This window comes from Desmodus rotundus, chromosome 1 (assembly GCF_022682495.2).
Source record: "Desmodus rotundus isolate HL8 chromosome 1, HLdesRot8A.1, whole genome shotgun sequence".
NCBI lineage: Eukaryota > Metazoa > Chordata > Mammalia > Chiroptera > Phyllostomidae > Desmodus > Desmodus rotundus.
In genome coordinates this window covers 11,857,381-11,873,371 of record NC_071387.1, presented here as the reverse complement: position 1 = coordinate 11,873,371, position 15,991 = coordinate 11,857,381, and the positions used below count along the sequence as shown (strand labels likewise).

The window sequence follows — 15,991 nt, the reverse complement described above, 5'->3', positions numbered from 1 at the left end:
TCCAATGATGGGAAATCCACATCGATGCCACAACCGCTGCGCCAGGGCCTGCGGGCACTCTACCTACGTTAGCTCACGTATTCTCACCACAACAGGACAACGTGGGAATCCCTGTTCCTACTTTGGAGACAAATCACTACAACTGGGAGTCAGCCAGGTTATGTGAGGGCACCCTGGAGGTAAGCGGCAAAGTCGGGATTTGAACTGAAATCTCTCTGGCCACGAGTCCAATCCTCTTCGCAATACATGGAATGCTTATCCCGGCCAACGCACCACAAAGGAAGCACTCACCGGCTTGCACTGGCTTTGGGAAGGTCCTTCTTACCTTGATCGAATTCGGACCCTTGCCGTTCCAGCTGTCTCCGTAGCTTCTCATTTGTCTTGATAGATTCTTCCAAACGTTTTCTCAAACTTCGAATTTCTTGTATATGTTCCATTAGTAGGTCTGCAGGAAGGACATTTTTAGTTGGAAGTCTGAAGCCACTAACAAAGTGAGTAATTTCTAGACTATGGGGTGATGTTGAGATTCCAACGGTCCTGGATGGATTGAGATAGTTGGTGATGGCGATTCCCCCCAGGCCCGTGTGGGGAGGCCCAGCCGCTGCCCACAGGCACGGCTCTGAAACACTCTCTGCAGCCTCCACGAGGAGGGTACGTTACATCCTGGAGAAAGATTATATTCCATACAACTTTAATGCTAGCTCTAATGCAGCCCTTTATTCCTGTGAATGTCAAATATTAGTTTAAAATCTTCCATATGTGAAACGAACATCACTTTCAAGTCTGCTTGAATTGCCTGAGAGTTGATTAAACTCCCCTCATCATGAATCCAGATACTCTCAGGACTAAGTCTTTGAAAGGAATGCCGTCCATGTATCACTTAACTAATTTCAGACTTAAAAACAAAACAAAACAGTCATCTCAATGTTAGTGAGAATGGTGAGAAGGGCACTCTCAAGAATACACCCTGTCGGCATAAGTATAAATATATACACACACACACATATATATAAAGATTTTTATCATTGGTCTTAGAAAGAAAGGTTCTTCCCAATGTCGTTTACCGAAAAAAGACTACTTCTGGGAGTTTGTTTAAAGAGGTCCCCAGAGATGCTGACAACCACTTGCTAGAATGCATGAAAATGTTCTTTTTGGCACTGTATATGATAGTAAAAACTGAAAAAACTCAAAGTATTAAATAAATTGTATTACATCCATTATGATGTAGTATCACATAGCTATTAAAATTATATTATGAAGACCCTCAAAAAGCTTTCCATGCTCAGACTTCTGTCTCTGTTCTTCTTGTTTGCTTAGTTCTTTTTTTTTCATTTTTTTATTGTTATTCAAGTACAGTTGTCCCCATTTTCCTGCCACCACTTTCTCCTGCCCCACCCCTCCCACCCTCAATTCTACCCTCCTTTGGCTTTGTCCATGAGTCCTTTATACGTGTTCCTTGACAACCCTTCCTCTTCTTCCCCCCCAGGGGGATGTGGGAGAATAGGTGAACAGGTGAGGGGATTAAGAGGTACAATAGGCAGTTACAGAACAGCCATGGGAATGCAAAGTACGGTACAGGAAATGGAGCAGCCAAAGAACTTACATGCATGACCCATGGACATGAGCAACGGTGAGGGGATTGCCTGAGGGAGGGAGGGTGCTGGGTGGAGGGGGGAATAGGGGGAAAAACTGGGACAACTGTAATACCATAATCAATAAAATATAATTTAAAAAATTGTATTATGAAGACCCTAATAATATCATAGAAAAATATACATACAAAATGGGTTGTCAGCACAATCATAACTCTATTTAAACATCTGCAGACAGGAAAGACACATATACACAAAGAAAGAAAATACACCTAAATATTCACAGAGATTGCATTTGGGTAGTAGATTTTAGGTCTTTCAAAATTTCTGTATCCATCTTAATATTATCTTTAATAATACAGTATATAAAAATTTTAATTTTCCTTATTTTCCAAAATCAGCATATATATTTTTATATTTATTTTATATTTTTATTTTTTAGCCTCTACCAAACTTTACTTTAACAAAGAAAGAAACATAGTCCCCACCTAGAGGTAGGTTTCTAGAATCAGTGTTTAAAGCAGAGTCACATGAAGTATCCAAAGGCAAAAACTAATGTCTTTAATTCATCAATTAGGGTACACTCAGTATATCTTAATAATGTTTACTTTAAAACATTATACTAATGCTATGACCCAGTTTTAATTCCTCCAAAATGACTTTCATTTAAAAGCAGTACAATATTACAGATCTTTTCCTAATTAAATAGTAATTTCGCCATGAATCTGAATGTTTATGAGATGACTTCATCCCCAAACCCTCAGCTATCTGCTACTAATGCCGCGAGTGTGGCAAGTCATTTGCCGGAATGTCTGACTGAGGCACCGCTGCAGCCCTGACGGAGGCACCGAAGGACCGTCTGCCGTGGACTCTAGCACATCCCGCACCTGCCGCTCCTGCCTCGCTGCTCTGCGCACCTGCCAGCGGCCAGTCAGGTCGGAGTGAACCAGGAACTTATCTGCTCTGTCTGCAGCCTTGCTTGCTGGTTTGTCCACGTCACACGCTGCTGGCTCTCGGGAACAATGCTCACCAGCCATCGGTCCAAGTCACCTTCCACGGAGCCTGGCCGGGAGCTGGAATCACCACTTGGGCTTAAGGAAACATTCCCAGTCGAACTGGACACCACGTATTAATTATGCAGCCCTCACCAAGGCAAAGGAAACACTATATTCGCCTTTACAAAGTGAGAGAAAAATATCCGTCCCTCTCACGATAAATACCCTCTGACAATGCTAACTCTTTAAAACCATAAATCCTGTTAAGAAGCAACCACCAGAACACTGTGTTCACCTTTTGCCTAGAAATTCCAATTTAGAGAATCTAGGTTAAGAAAATACTCCCCAAATAAGGGGAAAGCTCCATGTTCAAGGATATTCCCTACAGTGCTGTTCAAAACCGTGAAGTTCTAGAAAGGACTTCAATGTTCAGCAACAGGGAACAAGAAAAACTGCAGTTCAGACATTCAACGAACTAATCTAAAAACGCTAACGATGATGTTGTGTAACACGTCAGAAAGTTTGAGATACAATGTTAGTGAAAAAGGAAAAACACAAAATTCTCTCTCTATTCAGAGTATAAATGTGACAAAAGGAAAACACGGATGCAAAGACGAAAAGCCTGAAGACACACAAACCGAGAAAGCAAAGAGCGGGTTTATCGGGCGGCTCCGGTGAGCTCTCTCCCCGCACCGGAAAAAGCCCGGTAACCCACCAGGAAGGCACGACAGGCCCACGGCCCTGGGCCCTCAGAGGAATCAGAAATAAAAGATGCCTGAATGGTTCTGCACGGAAAATAAACAGAGGCTAGGGTGGTAGACAAGGTGGAGGCTAGAAAAAAGAGGGGCAGGCAAGAGGAGAAACTGGGACGTGCCCGGTACCCCAGCAGGAGGTTCTGAAGAACAGGGATCTCCAATGCCAGTGAGCGGGCCTGCTGGCCTGTGAATCCAGCCCCTCCAGTTCCGCACCCTCGGCCAAGTCTGCTCCTCCCAGCTGGGGGCGACTGGACAAAAGAAGGTGAAGGAATTAGCTAAAGAACATATATGCATAGCCCATGGACACAGACAACAGTGTGGTGAAGGCCTGGGGTGGGGGGGAGGGGGCTGGGTGGAGGTGGGCAAAGATGGGGGAGTGGGGAATGGAGGACATCGTTAATAGTGTCAACAATAAAAAAAACTTAAATTCTGCTCTGCAGCGCTGGCGACGAAACAATTCATGGTCTGACCTAAATTAGAGAAGGCAGATCATACTTAGAAACTCACAGAAATCACAGAGGACACGGCCAGAAATCCAAAGAAAGCAAATGTAGGCAACCAGCCACTGGACTCAGCTGAGACCTGAGTTATGTCAAATGGGTGCCTGTCAGGCTCTAGGTATGTTTTCAAACTGTGCTCCTCAGGGCCCCTGGGTGTCCCAGAGGAGCCTGAGAGGCCACCTGGGGAGAAAGCCTCCACTCGTCTCTCTTTCATACTGGAGCTATATCGAAAGGCTCATCTGAAAAAAAAAAGGGAGGGCAGTGTTGCTAAAAAAAGATTTAAAGTTTCTGAAAACCGTTGTTCCATGTAATCAGGGGTCAACGGAGGACTTAAGCAAGGAGGTGCCAGTGTCTGCCCTGTGCTCTGAGTCCGCTCTGGACACCTCGCACGGAACCCACCAGAAGAGAGACCAGAAGATGTTGGCTGAGGTCCAGAGTCTATTCCAGGGGCCAGAAAACCAGGGCCTCTGGGTCAAATACACCCACGCCTGTTTTGGCAAAGAAAGTTTTACTGGACCCAACCCCATCATTTGTTTACATGCTATCAGTGGCTCCTTTGTGTTTCGGCACCAGGATTTCGTACAGAGAAGACCAGATGCTCTGCAGAGCTTAAAATACAGCTCCAGCAGAAGTAACACCACTGAGCGTGATCGGAAGGGTACGTCAGTGTCTCGCACCAGACGGACAGCTATTTGAACATTTCACCTAAAATGTCATATGGTGTGCTTAAGTGTGATGGTTATGTTACAGAATTACATGCTTATGATGTTGTAATAAAAGATTTTTAGGTGATAAAAGGGGGACGTTATTTGTGCCAGACCCTGTGTTTACTATCTGGCCTTTTCCAGGGAGTGCTGATCCCTGGTCTCTCTGTTCTGGTCTATACTATTCCTTGAACTTCTAAAATACCCTACCTCACACCCCAACAGAAGGTAATAAAGACTGCCCATACAGAAGGGGTAAAGGGCAGCTTAGGGGCAGGCGGGGGCTTGGGAGGCTGGTTCTGCCAACTGAGCCCATGGCTCCATGGACAGAGGCAGGACAAGGGGCTGACCCACAGACCAAGGGTTGAACAGAAGAGAAGCGTGGAAGATTTCTACAATAACATAATGTCCAAAGGGGTTTAGGTCCTCTCTGAAGAGTCTTCGAAGTGCCCCTGCCTGAGGAAGGGTTTGAAAGAAACGAACAACAATTAACCAGAGTTGGAACTGACACGTAAGCTCAGCACTTCCCAGCCCGCCACTGTCGGAAGCGCGAGGGAATGGCAAGTCACACAACAAGTCATCACCAAAAACTAAAGATGACTTTCCCCGACCAGCAGCACTTTCAACCACCATAGCTTTCCCCAGTGACAATGACACTCTGAACGACCCGCTGTGGCCCTCACAGGATCTCCTTTCATCAGAGAAATATTCAAATGTCACTACACTCTGCTTACTAAGGCAAGATGACAAATCGTTGTTCAGACCAGGGAACCTTGGCTATGTTGAAATGCTTCGTAAAGCTTAGCTTACCTTGAGAGAAATTGTTTGCCGTGACCGAAGTCTTCTCGGTCTCGCTGTCTTGCTTCTGGTCTCGTGAGCAGGAGGACTTTTCCGATGTGTCACCATCCGACAGCGCGTCGGAGGCTGAAGGCTCAGGAGACTCAGGTGGGATATGCTGATCGGTTAAGCTGTCTTCCTCAACCCTTGACCATCGGGATTGGGAAAGAAATCACGTTCCACACTAAGATCCCAGCCAGGACCCTGAGCGAAGAACACTTCGGACCCTGGGCTCTTTGCAACTCCCCCATATTTGCACTGGTGCTTGGGAGCCCCTTTGTTCCTCTAGAGCTTTTCTTAGCAAGGGCATTCTAAAACCAAAACAGGCTCAGTGGGCTTGAGTCTGGAGCCAGTGAAGAAGAGGAAGCCACCATCTGGCTTCCAGGGGAGACCCGAGAGAGGGCATCAGCCAGCGGCAGCTGTTTACCAAATGCCGGTGCCACGCCAGGCATTTTAGATGCAGTATCTTACTTGGTCCTCGCAGAACCACTTTGAAGTAGGGAGCATGACCCTCGCTTAGAGTTGGGGAGACTGAGGCTCATCATAAACTTGCCCATTGTCTCACAGCTTCCAAGCGACAGAGCTCGTATTTGAGCCAGGGTCTGTCTGCCTTCGAGGCCCCAGGAGAGTGTGGGAGGCCAACCCAAACCCATGAAGTGGTCTTATGGAGCTTAAAAACCTCAGGCCCCTGGCGGTCCCCCAGCAGGTCCCAATATCGTCGTCCTGGCAATCATCTGGTTATTAACCTGCATTTCCCAAGGGCGACCTAAGCCGGGAGGAAAAACGTCCTGAACTCTGTGAAAAGCCCATGTGACTCTCCATTATAGATAAGCTCCTTAATTTAAGCTCTTTTTTTTCTCCCACTTTTCCTATTACTTCTTGTCTCATTATTCATAAGCTCAGACAAGAGCAAAGGACTCCAAAGCTGCAACGCATTCATTAACAGGTAAACACCAGATGCAACTTTGCTCAGACAGCATGATGGATGCATGGGCTTGCTGCTGCCTTGCAAAAGTGCCGAATGGGCCAAGGACACCCATTTAATTAGCTTAGGAGTGACCCGTGTGAGTGCTAAACCTGCAGCTGAAAAAGGTACAGCAGAGGAAAGAAACAGACCTGTCAGAGGTGGAAGGGGTGACACATGGCTGAGGAGGCTGCTCCCTGCTGCAGTCCAAGCCATTCTCCGAGAACCACCACCCCCTTTCAAAGCTGCGAATCTGACACGTCTTGTCCCAACTTCCCCTCCTTCAAAGACTCCCCTCTTCCCACAGAACAGAGTTCGGGCTCTGGCCCTGCCCAGCCAGGTCCTGCCTGCCTCTCTAGCCGTGACCCTCACATTCCGTGCACCTGCCACACTGCTCCTAGGGGTGATGTCTCCCCAGTCTGGAGCGGGGACACTCACCAGACAGCCCCAGCCCCCACTCTCAGCCTTGAGATCCCAGCAAAGACTGTGTCCAGTCTGGGAGGCCTTCCTTGCCCTCCCCACTGCCTGCCAATGGATGTGACCTGTTATTTTAAGGACGGAAGTGGAGGGGTGAACTGGGAACACTGCAGCAGGAGAGGAGTGTTTCTTCTAAAGCTACAGAAGCCTTGATAAAAAATGCCCTCGAGAGACTGTGACCACTTCCCTGACTGCTCCCTCTAATGATGCTGGTGGCTTTCATGATGCCAATAAAAACTAAACTTCTGCACCCCAGACTGGTCTCTATTTCTTTATTTTACCCCCAGGAGGCCAAAGGGCTGCCATCCCAAAGAGAAGGGAAGCGCCCATAGCACTTACAGCATTCAGAGCCTTTAACAAGTAAACAGAGCAAGGCAAGACCTTGACATTTGCAGTTGGCCATAGAGACAAGCTAAGAAAGTATGCAACCGCTTTATCCTGGGAATGTCTTCTGAATTCCAACTACATGCCAGGTACTGGGGCTGGAGCAGGTATAAAGGCATTAAAAACACAGTGTTTGCCCTCCAAAGGCAATGTCAATAACAGCAACAGCTCAGGTACTAGAGTGCCATACAACAGGCTCAAGTTCAAATCCCACCTCTGCATCTTAATGGCAAGTATGCAACTATGTCCCTCAGGCTCCTCTTCCAAAAATGAGACTATTGCTCACCTTATAGGGTCAGAAATATTGAATGTGAATACCCAATTAATGCCAGCTCCTTTCCTCTCTCAAGGAATTCTGGGGGCCAAATATAAATGCAGCAAGCATGACACAACCATGTGGTAAGTTCTGTAATGTAATTATGTGCCAAGTGCTATAGGAAGAATAACTGATCCTGGGATGCACTGGAGAGACGGGGTGCCAGGAGCAGCCAGGTTCATGTCCTGTGAACTGGCTCCGGAGAAGGGCTTTCAAACTACAAGAGGAAGAAGGCAGAGTGTGCGTGCAGCTGCGCCAAGTCACGGCCTGGAGAATGAGTCAGAGGAGACTGAAGCTGGGGTTATCTGGTGGAGAGGAAAGACGGGTCAGACTGAGAAGGGCCTCAAAGGTCAGGCTAGGGAGTCTGGCATTTATGCTGTAGGTAACCAGGTGCCAACAGGAGGATGTGTCGTCTGAGTCATATCACCTGACAGAGAAACGCCACAGGTAACCTAAACAACTGAATGAAGGGGCACGATATGCGGCATGAACCCTTGGTTCTGTGTGGCCATTCTCAGCTTCCTAGGTGTTTCTGCTTTAGGTATAAGAAGCGGGACTAACAGAGTGGGAGGGAGCCAGACAACTAGAACAGCTGGCAGACAATCCAGACCCACGAAGTCTTCCGAAGGAGCGCTGTGCACTCACCTCTCCGTCAGTTCATTCTGGGTGCTCATTTCCACTCCACCTGATTTCCCTGGAAGCAGAAATAACATTAAGAAGAAGGAAAACATTTTCAAAGAGTGTTCCCAAGTAATTTCTCGCTCCTACGTTTGCACAGGCACTATTCCATTTGTTGAACCACTCTTTCTAACAACCCCGGGTATTTAAAGTAGGATTACCAAGAACACAATTCGGACTACAGACTCCCCATCGCTCACTCTAGTAGGAAGGTGGCAGCGCTGAAGCTAAAAGCAATGACAAGGCGCAGCAGGGAGCAGGCTCTCTGTCCTTCTCTAACCTCTGACACTAACGGACACAGGCTCCCTACAGGAAACGGGCGCCAAGAGCAAGAGAAGGGGCACCACCCTCTGGGTGCCCACTACACACGGGCTGCAGGGTTGCCTTGCATTATTTTTCTGTGCACTTTGGCGTGGGTGGCAGGGTATCGTGATTTAATTTTCCATTTCTTACTTTACTGTAAGCATTTCTCTTACTAAATTTGCTTTTGAAACCTCGTTCTTAATGACCACATTAATATTCTATGGTAGACATACACATACCACAATTTTGCCAGTCCTATTTTGACATTTAGGTCATCTCCAATTTTTCACTTTTATAAAAATAAATGAAACAAACATCTTTGTGCATGCGGCTTTATCTGCATTTAAATGATTTCCTTAGGAAAGGCTCTCAGAAGAGGGATTACTAGGAAAGGAGTACAGTTGAAAAAGCCAGTGTCTGCAACAGGGGAAATGACGGAAAGAAATGACAAAACAAAGCACAGCTGGGCAAAAGGTCCTCCTCTCGCTCCTGCGCGTCCTCATGTGCTGTCTGAAAGGCAGCACGGGAGCCGGGATTTCAAAGAGACTAACAACTTTGTTTGAAAAACACTTCAGAGCCCTGGAAATTGCAGCCTGGGATGAGCTCTTTGAAGAAACGAACGTGTGGCTAAAGAGAAAAACAAACCCTTCTAGAGCCGCACTTGAAAAATGAGACTATAATTAAACGACACCCCACACAGCATTTTCAAAACTACTCCTGAAAGAGAAGTTCTCAACTGCCAGAGCCCACAGGGAAAGATCACTGGAGACTCGCACATTTGCCTTGTGCCTCCTGGTTCCCACTGATGAGCCCCACCGCCCCCCAAGACAGCCACTGGGCCCGGAGTCAGTGCCCGGAGTCAGTGCGGTGCAGCCAGTGCTTGGGAGTCACCCTCCCCTGCAGGGTCCTGTCAGCACCTGCGATGAGTCAGACAGACCTGAGCAACCAGGGGCCAGTCCCTGAGGACGGTTCTTTAACATTCTCCATCTCCTCAGGCCTCAAAACAACCCTCCAGGCGCAGGGTCGGCATCTCCCTTTCCTAACAAAGAAGTGGCGTCCAGGAGTTTCATGTTTCCACTCTCTCACACTGCCCACACACTCAGGAGGTGTAATGTTTCCACTCTCACACTGCACATACACTCTCGCCTACTTTCCTGCATGCCCTGGTTCCCGAGGGACGCGGAGACATGGCTGCTGCCAGCTCGACCACACACCGATGTCTCCCTCCTCGGGCTCACATCCTGCAATGATGTGACTATTGTGGCTCCGTGGAAGGCAGAAGGGAGTCGACAGGCCTCTCCCACAGTGGATGTTCTCCAGGGCACCACCTTTCTGTCCTCTACATTCCTCCTTAGGTGGGTGGGGAGAGAATGTGTATCTGATTGAGTCAGAATCCCAGACCCTGACTGCAAGTCCCAGACTGCGGGACCACCCAGATCAGGCAGGCACAGGAGCACACCCACAGGACAATGCAGACGGCACTTCTCATCTCACACCTGCACGGGGGCTCCTTACCAGCATTCCGCGGATGGCCAGATTTCGGCCCTACAGACACCATCTGCCACAGCCCAGCCTTCCAAAGAGCTTAGGCATTGCACACACACGGACCAGGCCAACAGTAATTCCCGCTTCACACTCACCACTGCCCTTCGGGGGCACAGATGCCCTCCTCAGGATTCGCGGGGCGGCAGGCCCTTGGTCTGGGGCAAGTTTTAGGCATTCCTAAACTGATCTTAAAACCATCAAAACCTCTCCTTGACTCCTAACCAAACCCATGACCACAGAAGGAAGGGTCCTGATGCTACCAGCAGCACGGGTTTCCTCCTCCTCAAATAGGAGACCCTTCGAGGAGCTCGTAATGACCCAACAACCGCATTCCACCCACTCCCCTATCACAGCAGTGCTCTTTAAAACCAAACGTAGAAACTGTTGTTGCGGGTGCACAGGGAGGGCGTCATGGCGGATGCACTGAATTTCGTGGTGGAAACTGCCTGCATACAGGTGACAAGGTACCATCTGTCAGGCTGGTCCAAGCGCTGAGGAAGGATGTCGTGAAAACACTGCTCCCATCTCTCAGGTAAACCGTACTGCTCTCCCTAAAAGCTGCGGGGCCGTGAGGGGACTTCGTCTTCCCAGAGAGAAGGGCATTTGGTTATCCAGTTCAGATTTGAACGAGCAGGAGAATTATCGTGCAGCAGAGGCTCGTACCCAGCAACCCACTCTCCACTTCCTCTCTGCACCGGTCCGTCCTGCACACCACCACCACTTACAAAGCCCCTTCGCAAACAGCACTCCCAGCCCAAATCCACGTCGCCCAGAACAAAGTTCAAATATCGGACAGAGCCTGTCATCTCCGACCGGCCCAAATGTCTCTCCCTTTCTGTCTCACAGTAACTCCTACTCAGGGGTACAGTGCTCCTCCTAGGTGCCTGTGCTAGACACTGGGGGCGCAGAGAGGAGGGCAGAGCCACCCTGCCCGAGGTGAGTTCACATGGGGGGTGGTGATGGACCCAAAGGCAATTACAACACAGGGCTGACACAAAGGGCAGTGTGGGAGGGCACACACACGGAGGAAACAAACACAACCCGGCCTGGACCATCGGGGACACAGCAGTGGAGGTGACAGCTGAGCTCTATCTTTGAGGCCGGAAAGCTCTGCTCTATAAAGATAAGAAGCAGCTAAGGGGCTATGTGGAGCCAGACCACAGGCAGAGACAGGGAGAAAAACCCTCCCTTTTCTCTGACAGCCTGGCTCACTGTGCTGACCCTAACGTGCATATCCCTCCTCCGCTCTTACTACCTCTCCCCAGCAACCATGAACCCCCCCCCCCCCCACTGTGAAGGCCAAGATCCAACACCCTTTCCTCCTGGAAGTCCTGCCTTCAGAGCTCAGAGGTGCCTCCCACCAGGCTCGCGTTGTGAGTGAGACAGGGCCAGGGGATTTCTCACCAAAGGGCACTCTGGAATAAGGCCCATACCACGTACAACCATCAGCACTGCCATCAAATCCTGACTGGGCGCTACCTGCCCTGCCCCTCCCTACGTTGCGGGCCAGAACAAGATAAGGCCCCATCTTCCAGGGGCTTACACTCTGAGGAAATAAAACATGTCCACAAGAAATCATTGCTGTGACCTCCTGAGCTCCCACCATTGGCCAGGCAACTCTGCAAAACAGGTGCTATTACCTCAGAGAGGAAGTCAATCCCTTAACCGTGAAAATGGGATCTGCGCTCAAGCCTGTTGGGCTCCAAAGCTTTTGTTCTTCCCACCCCAGCACCAGGCCTCCATCACAAGCCCAGAAGTGACTGTCATCTGTGAGCTACAAACGACCCAGAAGTAACTGGTTCCGCCAAGTCAGCTGTGACTTTGAGCAACTGATGTGCCTCTGTGAAGGCCAAGTTCCTCCTGTCAGCCAGGCTGTCCTGAGGACTGCGGCCCCAGCTCACAGGAACACTCAGGACGTGGAGCCACGCACGCGCGCTGAGCCGAAGCGCCAGGGTGCGCAGGAAAGCTTTCTGGAAGGTAGGCAGACTCTCCAGAAGTAGACTGGGAGGAAAAGCCTTCTAGAAAAGGGGTTGGTTTGAAGAGAGTCACAGAAGTGAGGAAAGGCAAGGCCTGACCCACAGGAACACTTGACCAGGACACCTCACAGGAGTGTGAGATGGACGGCACGGTGGCTGGGAGGTTCAGCTGCGGAAACAAACTGCCTGGGCTCAGATCCAGACTCTGCCCCTTCCTGTGTGACCCTCAGCAAGTTAATCAACCTCTCTGTCCCTCACTCATTAAATAAAGATGAATAATACCGCCTCGTAGGCTGAGAACAATGCCTGGCATATAAGAAACACTCGTTAGAGACCAGCCCTGCTCACTGTTTCTCCTTATCATCATCATCATCATCATCATCACTGAGAGGTCAGTGGGCTGGAAACGGTAAACTGCTGCGGTGGGCCTTAAAAGAAATGGGTGTGTCAGACCCAGCCCCGCAGGCGGAGAGCCAAGGGAAGGGACCCTGCAGCTGCCTTCTGCTGGTGGAGGGGGGAGGGGGGTTAAGTCCCAGGACACACAGGGAGCTCACTGAGGGAGGGATGCCCTCAGTCTTCTTTGTACCTTCCCCAGGGCTTACTCAAACACACTGAAGACCAACACCGCCACCCTGATTTATGCCAGTGGGCCTGGGAGGCACCCCGCACAAGGAAGTGGTGGGACCCTGAGACTGCAACACCAGCTCTTGACCTGTTTCGGGTCTCGCCTGTTTTAAGAAACCCGTTTTAAGAAATCCATTTTAGACCCTCACCCCAGAACAATGCACATACTCACAAAATCTGCTGGGGCCCTGTAAGCTCATCATTACAAGCATCGCAACACCACACTGTCATCCTACTTGTTGGGTTCAACCAATTACATATGAGCGAAGAAACAGCAAGGATATGCACAAAATACTCCAATACAGTGTTCATTACAATAACCGCAAACCGAGAACCTAAATGTCCATCTAATGGGGAATGATTAAATAACGACAGTACACGCACACAAAAGAATGCCCTGCGGCAACTACAACTTACGACGTAGATCAGCGTTTACTGTCTACAATTGAACAAAGGGAGAGACAGCAAACAGTCTACCACCAAAAAAATACAATATGTATTAAAAAGGCCTGAAAATATAAACTCCAGGGTGTTCATGTTTTGCTATATAAATGATGCAATTAACAGGAGGATTTGCTTATCTGTTATCCCACAATAAACACGTACTGCTTTGTATTAATAAAAAAAGACTATATTTAAATTTTTTAAGAATTCATGCTATGCAACTGCCTCCGATATCAAACTGCTTTGTGAGAAGCTCACTTCACAATTCAGGAGCCAGACCCCTTCGACGGCATCTAGGAAAGACCCAGCTGTGCTGCATTTCTTTTCCCAGAAAACAAGGCGCAGTGAGGCCCCTGAGACCTTCCTGCCTTTTGGAGAAGAAACTGAAGTCCTACGTTTGCGCTGTCTGCCAAGCCTGCAACACTTCTGCTTTGCAGGAAACAAAGAGTGAGACCTCCCTGGGCTTGTCAAGGTAAATAACTAAGAAATAAATCAAGGTGGGTGGCTGAACGCAGTGCCGGGCCCTCTCTCTCTCAGCCCCCACTGCCTAGAGCCTGGGTAGAGGGCTTGCAGAAGGAAGGAGACAGATGGAAAGCATCTTGCGCCTGGAAGATGAAGCTCCCTCCATCTTGAGGACTTGGTAATTTCTCCAATAATAAATGAAAACTAGCTTATTTGGAAAACCTTAGCCAGAAGGGCGCAGATTTCATAAAGCTGGGAAAAGTCAAGTGCTCCTGTGCCCTGGCAGCCCCCAAAGGTGCCGCAGACGCAGAACTAGAGAAATCAGTCTGCAACAGGCCTCACTGCTGGGCTCTTTCAAGAATCAGGAACGACAATCCCTGGGCCCAGAGGCCAAGCTGCCCCACGTTCTCTCTTGGAACTGAACTGAACACATGCGGACCTTCATGAACCGTCTGTACCACATGCATGAAGAGAGAAGAACTGAGGTCAAGTCCTGGTTCTGCCAAGTCAGCTGGGACTCGGAGCAACTGCCTTCCTCTGTGAGGGCAAGTGCCTCACGTCGGCCAGGCTGTCCTGAGGACTGCGGCCCCAGCTCCCGGGAACAGACACGAGGGAGCACCCCGGACGTGGAGCCACACCGTGTGCTGAGCAAACGCTTCCTGTCTGTTATTTAAGTTGACCCTTGCAACTCACAAAAGCAGCCTTAGAATTTGGGCTGAGAAGGGACTGGCCTGACTTACATTTGAAAGGATCCCTGACTATTGTGTGGAAATTGTGGTGGGACAAGGTGGAGGTGCGGACCCAGGGAGAAGAGGGGGTGTGGGGAAGAGCGGTGGCGATGGCAAACTGGAGCCCAGGTGGTGAAGACTGGTCCGATCTGGAATACAGTTTGAAGGGACATCTTCCAAGGGGCAGCCAGTGGGGTGGGTGGAGAACTGACTCATCAGCGTCATCTTAGGGGCCAAGGCAGGCAAGTCCAAGGGTCCCCATGTCCAAAAGTGCTATGCGTTTGAGTGAAATGCAGCCCGAAAACTGATCACTGGAATCAGCACGTGGAGGTAGTTAGTGACTCTGGCAAATGCCTCTGGATGTCTGAGGGCCCCATTCCGGTGGGTTTAAGAAAAGGTACAAAAATAAAGACTGCATAGAAGCAATTTAAAAGAATGAAAGTTATAACTTGGGAACCACCTTAGTGTTATTCATATTTAAAAAATGAAACTAAGTTAAATCAATAAGGATAGGGGAACCCTAAAATTAGGTACAAACAGAAACAAAATAATTAACTGTATTTCAAATGAATAACATAACAAGACTGTAGGAAAAAAATGAAACCAAATAACTAAATTCAATACCTGACTAAACACCCTTAGCCTAAAGACAAAAATTACTATAAACAAATCTTAACTCTTTTAGGTTTGTTTTTCACCGTGGTATGAGCGAAGTGATTCTGGAAGTCTGCGTCCATTACCGAATTACGCAAATGAGCAGACACGCCGATGCTGTGAGAGCCAGGAGAGGGACACGCAAGCACAGGAGCAAGAAGGGCAAGAAGGACCACACAGTGGGTCTGACTAGGAATTGGAGGTAGCATTGTGATTTTAAAATACACTACATATTTTTAAATGTACACACTTTTTATACACACACACACATATATATATAGTGTGTGTGTGCGTGAACATATCTCCCAGTGCTGCCTGCTAACGGGCCTAGAAACGGTGGCACAGCCACAGCAATACACACCGCCAGCACCAACTCCGAGTTCTTAAATGGCATTGCCCTTTAAAGTGAACCAGGGCTAATAGAGAGATGGCTGATTCAGGGGCAAGGACAGTATAAGATGAGCCTGGAACACCTGTTTTGTGCCAGAAAGAAAGAAAGTATCCCCGAAAAGATAGGAGACACATCAAAGGAACGGCCACCTGCCGATTCTGTAACAATCTGAGCATTGATATGAATAACAGAATGGATAATAAATAGTCCACTGGAAAAAGAAAGAATCTGCCCTGGCTGGTATGGCTCAGCGGATTGAGTGCCAGCCTGTGAACCGAAGGATCACCGGTTCGATTCCCAGTCGGAACACATGCCCGGGTTGTGGGCCAGGTTCCCAGCCGGGGATGTGGGAGAGGCAACCACACATCGATACCTTTCTCCCTCTCTTTCTCCCTCCCTTTACCTCTGTCTAAAAATAAATAAACAAATAAATAAAATAAAAAATAAAGATCTCCAAGTCAACACTGATAATAAACAAACAACAAATATATAAATAAAAGGAGGTAAAGGGAGAATCCATTCTTATATCAGATGCCACCTAATAATAAACAAAGGAGGAATGACACCACTAGAAAACAGTCACCATGCTGCCATCATAAGAACCACCCACCAATGGATGGTAAATCTCATGGGTAGGAGTTTGAAGAGCAGTGAGATGCAGT

The 15,991-nt window shown here is 48.6% G+C and overlaps 1 protein-coding gene across 2 annotated transcripts in view; it reads right to left on the bottom strand.

The window, feature by feature from the left end:
• CDK5RAP2 (CDK5 regulatory subunit associated protein 2) overlaps nt 1-15,991 on the bottom strand; it is a 167,567-nt gene that overhangs the window by 25,970 nt on the left and 125,606 nt on the right. For both annotated transcript variants that reach the window (XM_024562182.3, XM_045196779.2), the window contains 3 exons: nt 8,170-8,218; nt 5,357-5,529; nt 326-445 (listed from right to left, as the gene is read on the bottom strand). In XM_024562182.3, coding sequence (XP_024417950.2) covers nt 326-445; nt 5,357-5,529; nt 8,170-8,218 — 342 coding nt within the window. The remainder of the gene's footprint in view (nt 1-325; nt 446-5,356; nt 5,530-8,169; nt 8,219-15,991) is intronic.